This window comes from Colobus angolensis, unplaced genomic scaffold (genome assembly GCF_000951035.1).
Source record: "Colobus angolensis palliatus isolate OR3802 unplaced genomic scaffold, Cang.pa_1.0 Scaffold269, whole genome shotgun sequence".
Taxonomy (NCBI): Eukaryota; Metazoa; Chordata; class Mammalia; order Primates; family Cercopithecidae; genus Colobus; species Colobus angolensis.
Window position 1 is genome coordinate 2,262,775 of NW_012115921.1, and position 9,480 is coordinate 2,272,254.

The window sequence follows — 9,480 nt, forward strand, 5'->3', positions numbered from 1 at the left end:
TCTCGATCTCCTGACCTCGTGATCCGCCCGTCTCGGCCTCCCAAAGTGCTGGGATTACAGGCGTGAGCCACTGTGTCTGGCCTGAACTCGGTTTCTTTATCTGCAAAATGGGGATGATAAAGCATACCTCACAGGGAAGTTGTCAAGGTTCAGTGAGATATCCTAGTACAGTAAGCCCTATGGATCTGTAGGTTCCATGTAGGCGGAATCAACCAACCTTGGATTGAAAATATTTGGAAAAAAAAAAAAAAAGAACAATGCAACGATAAAAAAGCAAATAATACAGTACAATGACTATATAGCATCTACATTGTATCAGGTATTATAAGTAGCTTAGAGATGATTTAAAGGGTACAGGAGGATACGTGTAGGTTATATGCAAATACAACCCCACTTTATATCAGGGACTTGGGCATCTGCGGATTTTTGTATATGATGGGGTGCCGGAACCAATCCGCCACTGACATTGAGGGACGACTGTGCATTGCTTTGTCCATAATGGATGCATTACATAACATCTGTGCCTTTGTTTCCTTCCCTTCTGCCTGCTTATCTTATAGGATGCAGGGATGGCGGCAGTGGTAATTGAGCCTCCTGAATGTCTTCTCCTGTGTTGCCATTCAGTCACATTTGTCCTAACTTTTTCCTCTGAGGGGCATATTGCCACCCCTAGCCTGGCCAGAGAGACAGTTTTGGGAGAATCAGATGACCTTGGCTGTGATTGTTTCTGCTGCTGCTCAGGGTTACTCTTCCCAGACAGGTCTCAGATTGAGAGATACCCAGAGAATGCCACATGGAAAGGCTGCAGATCAGACTCACCAGATGAGTTGTAACAATAGGCTGCAAACTGTCGGTTCACTGCAACTTTCCAAATCAGGACACTCACCCCATTTTTCCCACACTTGGGGTTTGGGCTAATCCTAGAGATGACCACGAATCCGTCTCCGACCCAGCCATAGCTGTAAAAGAATACACACTAGTTGAACAGAAAAATGATTAGAAGGCATCATCTCTATTGCTGAACAAGAACACAGAGCTAAAAAAGAACTCCAGCAGTGACAGTGAAACCAGCTGTTTCTCACCTGCAAGTCTCAAAGCTAGCCTTCCAGGCTGTTTCAACTTGGTCTTTGCTGGCCAAAGTTAGTCCCAGCAGCCTACAGGCCTCCTTAGCTTCTGTGAAATTCAGCTGCGGGTTTGCTTTTTTGCTCACAAGGGTGATCCCCATAATTCTGCATGACACCTGGATGGAAAGCTCTGCAAAAGAATCACATAAGTCCTCAGTTTGCTGCTGTCCTTGTTTCCAGCCCTTAGGCTCTACTTCCTAGCAGAGCATATTGTCTTGATGCAGCAGGGAGGTCTATCTGGCTGGGACTGGGGTTTAGAATAACAGGACATAGACCAGGCATTTTCCACAAGGACAATCTGCTGGGCTAGATGGATGCTTGTTCTTGTCCAAGCTGTAAATGTCACCCGATCAAAGTCTATCCCATCCCACTGCATTAAGATGCCTTGCCTTGCTCACCACATTGGGGCTTTGGCAGTAGCCAAAGTTGTTGGGGTGCAGTCTAAGGGATGAAGTTACTGCAAACCTCTGAGACTTTGAGAAAGATAGAGTTCAGGGCTCTAGTTAATAGAATAGTTAGCAATACTCCAAACCATTGTGGTTTGGGGACACTACTATTTGTGAGATGGGCTGAAAATGTCACACTTGTTTTAAAAGAATGTGAGTGCTCTCAGTTCCAGGTCTTTTGGCCACTGGGGGGCAGGCTTACTCAGAAGTTCCTGGAGGAGCTGGCAGTAAACCTTGAATGGCAGAAAAACTAAATAAAGAAAGCAGAATTTTAGAGTCAGACTTGGGCTTAGATCTAGCATATGTCACTTGCTAGCTCTGTGACCTTAGCCCAGATACTTCATCTCTTTAATCTTCAGCTCTTTGAGCCTCCTTATTTATAAATCAAGAGAGTCACAGTGTCTACTGAACAGGGTAGTGAAAGTTACATGAGTAAATTCTAATACAAATGTTTACCATAGTGCCTGCCACATGGTAGGTGCTTAATAAATCACACATAACATTATCATTGTCTTTAAAGCATTTTTGTTTTGGTCTGCTAATGATTGATTACCCCGCAGAAGCTGAGGCTGTTGAATAGGTAAGATATCAATAATATTTCTACTCAAAATCTAATGGATTTGGGAATTTTTTTGAACCCTTTTCTCTGGGTTCTGGGATGTATAGACCTATATGTAATTGCCAAGCTGTATTGTATTCAAGTACATTATTCCTACTGGGCTTCATCCATGAACATTCATAAAAGGGCATTTAAATCTCCCAAATAATTGCTTGTATACAGCTCTGTGTATTGGATGCTCAGTCAAATGCTTTGATCACTTTCTAGGTTGATATCTAATGGAAGTTTCTTTTTGAAAACATGAAAGGAACATTTCTAAGTCCTCCATGTGAACCTTGCTGTGGTGGCAGATTAGGAGCCACACTCAATTATGCCTGATTCTAAAACCCCAGTTCCTTTTTTTTTCCTTCTTCTTTCCCAAGAGATGGATCTTGCTGTGTTGCCCAGGCTGGTCGTAAATTTCTGGGCTCAAGCAATCCTCCCGCCTCAGCCTACCTGAGTAGCTGGAACTACAGTGTGCACCAGTACGGCCAAGCAAGAACCCCAGTTCTTTTTTTTTTTTTTTGAGACAGAGTTTTGCTCTCGTTGTCCAGGCTAGAGTGCAATGGCATGATCTTGGCTCACCGTAACCTCCACCTCCTGGGTTCAAGCGATTCTCCTGCCTCAGCCTCCCGAGTAGCTGGGATTACAGGCATGTGACACCACACCCAGCTAATTTTGTATTTTTAGTAGAGACAGGGTTTCTCCCTGTTGGTCAGGCTGGTCTTGAACTCCTGACCTCAGGTGATCCACCCGTCTCGGCTTCCCAAAGTGCTGGAATTACAAGCGTGAGCCTCTGTGCCTGACCCTTTTTTTTCTTTTTTTGAAACAGAGTCTCATCCTGTCACCCAGGCTGGAGTGCAGTGGCATGATCTTGGCTCACTGCAACCTCTGCCCCCCCGGGTCCAAGCAACTCTTGTGCCTCAGCCTCCTGAGTAGCTGGGACTACAGATGCGAGATACCACGCCCAGCTAATTTTTGTATTTTAGTAGAGATGGGGTTTCATCATGTTGGCCAGGCTGGTCTCAAACTCCTGACCTCAGGTGATCCACCCACCTCGGCCTCCCAAAGTGCTCAGATTATAGGCCCAACCCAGCCCCCAGTTCTTAACTATGACACTGTTTTACCTTTCACCGTGCTATAAGGAAATGAACACACACACACACACCTAGGCTGAACTCCCTGAACACACCATTTACCCTGAAATTTGGCTCTTTTAGCTCACGAGCTTGCTATTGCTCAGGTCTCTTATAGCTATTTCTTTGGGAATGGATTGCAGAGGTTTATTTGTCACATTATCAGGTGGTCTTACTACCCTCTCATCATATGTCATTTGTACTCTAAATACTATTCTTTAGAGCAGTGATAGACTTATTCTAGGTGAATAGACTTAGCTTTGAATATTTTTTTTTTTTTTGTTAACTGTCTGTTGGGACATCAAGTCAGCATTCTCATCTGAAAATGGGGATGGATATATTTTCTTCACGTGATTTTTATCAGAATTAAATTAGATAACTTGTACCTAGCAGAGGCGGAGCCCAGTAGGAAGTCAACAACATTAGTCATTTTATGCTTTCCTATTTCATTTAGGGATCAAAAGAGGCAGCTGGAATCTAAGGGGGACTCCAGTAACTTCTCCCTTAAGATTTCTCAGGAAACAGCAAACATAGTAGAAATAGTGTATGCTTAGGAGTTAGATATAAGGATGTGGAATCAGATAATAGCATATGCTTAGGAATCAGATAGGGCTGAATTCAAACCCATTATTTATTATGTACTGCCTACATGACATTGGGCAAGTCACTTCACCTATAAACTGTCTTCTTGAAAGGATTAAATGAAATTGTATATACACACCTAGCTCTGGATCGCTATATAATTGGCCCTCAAAAATAGTTCCCACCCCCATTCACTTACCTTCATCAGCTACTTTATTCTGCAGTCATGGTTATGATGACTTTTGGTTGTTGCCAAAAATGTAATTTCCTTAGGAATTTTTTTTCGCTTGCTGAGCGTAGTCCAGAGTGTGATGGAGTCATTTTCAAAAAACAGTGTCCAATAGTTTGAATAATGGCAGCATTGTGGGGAAAAATAGTCTCCCCAGAGGATTTAAAAGAAGACCAAACTTATTTGAAAGTAACAGTATTTAAAAAAAAACTAATCATATAACTCTGATCTCCCTTATAAAATGTAATGCAACAATACATAAATCAACTCTGGATGTCTGTTTCTAGCATATTTTATATCTCAGGTCATCTTCCAGCATAGGAACACACATTTTCCTATTAAAGTGCTCAGATTTTCATTTGCCCAGAGCTGCAATGAGTGATTTGTGGTTACAATTTTTTGCCTACAGTGCAAAATGAGGTTTCCATTTAGGCATCTCAAAAGCCCAGCAATCACTTTAAGTCATTCCTTTAGTAGACAGCCCATGGCTTAATTTTCAAACTTACATTTTTACATTTTTTTCCTGTTAACTTGCTATTTACTGAATATTTTTTGAAAACATTGCACTTCATTCATGGTATGATAAAATTAAAATTAAAATAATTATGCTAACACTCCCAAAAACATAAAAATAGGCCAATTTTAGTGAAAGTTACCCATTATTCCCAAGCTTAGTGATTGCTTTACATTTTTTACAATCATGGTTTGCTTCTTCAATGAAATACTTAAAAAAAATTATTACTTCTGGATGCAGTGGCTCCTGCCTGTAATCCTAGTACTCTGGTAGGCTGAGGCGGGAAGATCACTTGAAGTCAGGAGTTCAAGACCAGCCTGGGCAACAAAGCGAGATCCCATTGCTACAAAATATTTAAACACCACCCATACAAAAAAGAGTAAAAATCAAATGGTTTCTCTTCAATGTTTTATTTCAAAATGTCCTCATTAAAAATATTCCATAACCAAAAGTAAAAGTCAAGATGATACAAAGGTAAATGTCAATCATTTTGGTGAAGCTGACAATATGGTAAAATATTTTTGCCAGAGCAATACCACCAATTAGATCTGCTGTTGACATTGAGGGTCACCTTCATTCCCAGAAATCCATAGTCAACAGCTTAGGAGGCTTAGGACAGTTTGCAAGATCTTGCCTTGCTTCAGTTTGGAAATCTGGTAAGAAACCTACCTTCTGCATGCAAAGAGCCTTGGACCAGGAGCCTCGTGGTCCAGATGGAAGCGAGAAGCAACACCAGGGTGAAGCACCTGGCCATCGTGCCTACCCCTTCAGAGCCAGGGAAACACCTCAGATGGCCACTGGTGGTATGAGAGGCAGATGCTCAATCACTAGTCTGGATGGAGAGTTCTGGAACTATGCTGAGGCTCACACTCACTGCTCCACTTCATAACTGAGACATCCGGATTTCCCTGCTTTCAAGCTTCTGACTTGTCAAGGTCACTGGGGGAAATGAGTGACGTCCCTTGAACGCCCAGGCTGTACTTTGTGGATGGTCTTCTGGAAAATTTAGCTAATGCTGACTCAGAAAACACACAAATGAGGAAGGCAGATAGCACAGTGTGAACTGCTAAAGGTTCTCCCAATTCCCATATTCCCTGCCATTCCTCCTCCCCCAGCAGCTCAGTTCTCACACCATTCACTGTTACTGCCTGTGGAGTCCATCATTTATGTACTCCTAGAAACATCTCTGTCCCTAAAGGAGACTGAGCATAGGTTGTGCCTCTTTTCCTCTGACAATTAGTGATTTTTCCACCCAGCTGTTCAGCCTTGTGATCTGCAGGGTATGATGCTGAAGCTCATGAAAGTAAACGTCCATTGAAATACTGAGTCTAGAACCTTCTGCCTTCCTTTGAGTCTTTTACACATTTGAAATCTCTACATCACTACAGGTGATTCCTTTTTCAAAGAAACCAGGCACATATAAACATTCACATTTACATAACACAACTAGGAGGGCAATTTACAAAATTAAACGTCTTACACTTTCCCCAAGGATTTTTAACTTTACAATAGTAACCACCCCAGGGGTGCTTTATAAAATAACTTTCTCTTAGTAACTCCTTTAATATACTGGTAGGCCAGAATTCAAGTCAGACTCCACCTTTCTTGTTCGATGAACATAAGGTTTATCTGTGCTGTGTACTAGCAGAGTGTACTCTATGTATTTTTCCAGCCGGATTTTCAGTGGTTTGTGCTTCATGGTAATTATGGAGTTCTGGCTTGTAAGCAATGTCTTGGGCAAAGGTTTATGAGATTTTCCCAAAATGAATGTCTTTTATAGAAAAAGTATATGGATAATGAATTCTTTTTTATATAAGTGGTACTGGTGATAAAGTTAGATATTTTTGTGAAAAATATCAATAAAAAAAAGAATCTGCTCTAAACAAATGCAGGGAACTTCTAAGAGACCAGGGAAACAGCCCTTACACATCTCCAATACAGACCTCATGACCTGGGTGAGCACAAGCTCCAGTTTCCCAGAGACATGCATGAGTCTATCATCACAGTACCGGGAAGGCAGACAGGCAGAGTCCTGGCCTCTTCGTGATTATTCTTAAAACCTAACGCCATGCCCGAAAGGGAGCTAGCTTTCTAGCATTTGTTCACTTATTACAATAAGAACGAAGGAAGACAGGAAGGGGAAGAATGAATCATGGAAGGCAAGGCTTTGTGTCAAGGAGGAGAATGAGAGCCGCAGCGATCACCAGCCATAGAATTTCTGGAATACCAACGAAGAGGCCTGAGAAAGGCCGCTGTGCCAGCTTTCTATTGCTGTCCAACAAATTACGATAGACTTAGTGGCTTAAACAGTACTCATTTATCATTTCACAGCTTCTATATATCAGAGGTCTGAGTGGGTTCAATTGGGTCTTCTGCTTTGGGTCTCAAGAAACTGACATTAAGGTGCTGGGTGGGCTGGGCTCTTACTTGGAGGCTCTGGGGAAGAATCCACTTCCAAGCGCATTCAGGTTGTTGGCAGAATTCATTTCTTTGAGGTTGTGGGAATGAGGTCCCTGTTTCCTTGCAGGGTGTCGGCCGGGGACCATTCTCTTCTCCCAGAGCCCTTCCATTTTCAAAGCACCAATGATGCACTGAGTCCTTCTCATACTTCTAGTCTCTCTTTCACTTCTACAGTTAGCCAGAGAAAGCTCTCTGCTCTTTTAAGAGACAGGGTCTTGCTCTGTTGGCTGGAGTGCAGTGGCACCATCGTGGCTCACTGCAGCATCTACCTCCTGGGCTCCAGCAGAGTTCTCTGCTTTTAAGGACTCATCGGCCCACCTGGATAACCTCCCTATCTGAAGGTCAACTGTACCATCTAATGTAACACAAGAGTGATAGCTCCCAAAGGCTCCAGGGACTGGGGTGGGACATTTTTGGAGGGCTATTCTAGAAATTCCGCCTTCCACAGTCACTTAGCCTTGATTTGATTCTGATCTGCTTTCTGAGAGAAACTCCCACATCCACTGTTTTCCTCAGCCCTTTGCATCCCTCTGGGAGATTAATTTGTATATAATCTTCCTTGTCCACATTTGAAGTGGATATTAGGGAGTATGCCCTCCTTGGGAATAGCACAGCCTTTGCAGTCTGCTTCCTGCTGGTGTAAGCTAAGATCCCAAAAGTCTTCTTAATTTTTAAAAAAATTTTATTTTTAATCAATACATAATTATACACATGTACATTTTGATGTTTCCATACAAACAAGATGTAGTGATCAGATCAGGCTAATTAGCATATTCGTCATCTCAAACATTTATCCTTTGTGTTCGGGGTGTTCAATATCTTCTCTTCCAGCTATTTGAAAATGTTATCATTATCTACAGTCATCCTATAGTGTCATAAAACACTACAACTTGTTCCTCCTAACTATAATTTTACGTACTTTAGCAAATCTGTCTTTTCCTTTTCTCTTCCCTTTCCAGCTACTAGTATCCTCCATTCTGTTTTTTTACTTCCATGAGGTCTTTTGTTAGCTTCCATGAATTAGAACATGTGGTGTTAACTTTCTGTTCATGGCTTATTTTACTTCACATAATGGCCTCCATTTCCATCTATGTTGCTGTGAATGTCAGGATTTTATTTTTTACAGCTGAATACTATTCCATTGTGTATGTACACCATGTTTTCTTTATCTGTTGCTGGACACGTTAATACCACATCTTGGCGATTGTGAATAGTGCTGCAATAAACATGAGGGTGCAGGTATCTCTTTGGTATATTTTCTTTCCTCCCAAAAGCTGTTTCCTCACTTGAACAATTAAAGGGGATTTTAGTCCTGACTTGTGTTTCTTTGTAAATTTCCTCACAGAGTTAGATTTGTGCTTCCATGTGCCAATAATCATACCCCAAATCCTTTCCCAGTCATAATTCCCAGAAGTATTTCTTGTTTCTCAGCACCATACCCCTCAAATTTAGTGGTGAATACACTAAGTTCATTTGTACTCACAAAGGGCCACATCCTTAATCTAGCCTTTGCCATAAGGCTGAGTTGATCTGTTTGACTGAGAAATTTTATTGGCTCCCACTCAAAGCTCTTTTTAGTCTGTCTGGGATTTAGAAGTGGTCAGATTTTCTCACCCTTCAATCTTTCACATTTCTGAATACTCTATATTCTTTTTCATTTCTGCTCCCACATAGCCAATTATTTCTCCTGTAATACCTTGCTAAAGGCAGCCGAGTTTCCATACTCCAACACTGATTCTTTCCACCATTTATAAAGCAATAGGCTAACCATGAGATGCTTTCCAAGTAATCACAGGTAAGACTTTACCATCTTACCATCTTTCTAGCAGTTTTCTTGTTTCTTTCCACGTAGCTAGTAAGATAGAACCTCATATTTTGGAATTTTGCTATTAAAGTACCCAATTTCTGGTTCAAATGTATGCATTAGTAGGGTAGGCTAACTATTATAAACATCCTGGAATCTCTGTGGCTTAATACATAAAAATCTTATCTCTTATTCATGTCACAGTTCAAAATTGGGAGTGCTCATTCAAAGACCCAGCTTCCATCTAGTGGTTCTGCCATGTTCTTGGGTCTCAGTGTTCTCATCTGAATCCTCTGGCTTTGGTAGGCAAAGCAGGGAGTAAAAAAAGGTGTGAAGTATTGGGCAGGAGAGTTTATTTTTAGGGAACTAGATTTGGAAAGTCCACATTCCCCTGCAGCTAACTGTAAGAAAGACCAAAAAACAGTTCAGCTGTGGAAATCAGGTTGGTTAAAAACTCAGCAGACTCAATCACAGCAAAATGTGTTAATTAAAAAAATCATAGACCAGGAAGATACAGGAAACTAGGATCAGGAATGGGGAAGGGAAGAGGAGTAGGAACTGATCCAGTCCCTGTGAGGTAGCCCATA

General features: G+C 41.6%; 1 protein-coding gene across 1 annotated transcript in view; it reads right to left on the reverse strand.

Annotated features, from left to right (window-relative positions):
- LYVE1 (lymphatic vessel endothelial hyaluronan receptor 1) overlaps positions 1 to 5,797 on the reverse strand; it is a 16,782-nt gene extending 10,985 nt beyond the window's left edge. Inside the window, exons 1-3 of the mRNA XM_011947639.1 lie at positions 5,299 to 5,797; positions 1,083 to 1,254; positions 820 to 959 (exon numbers count right to left, since the gene is read on the reverse strand). Of these exons, the coding sequence (XP_011803029.1) occupies positions 820 to 959; positions 1,083 to 1,254; positions 5,299 to 5,383 (397 nt within the window). The 5' untranslated portion in view covers positions 5,384 to 5,797. The remainder of the gene's footprint in view (positions 1 to 819; positions 960 to 1,082; positions 1,255 to 5,298) is intronic.
- Positions 5,798 to 9,480: the final 3,683 nt, after the last annotated feature.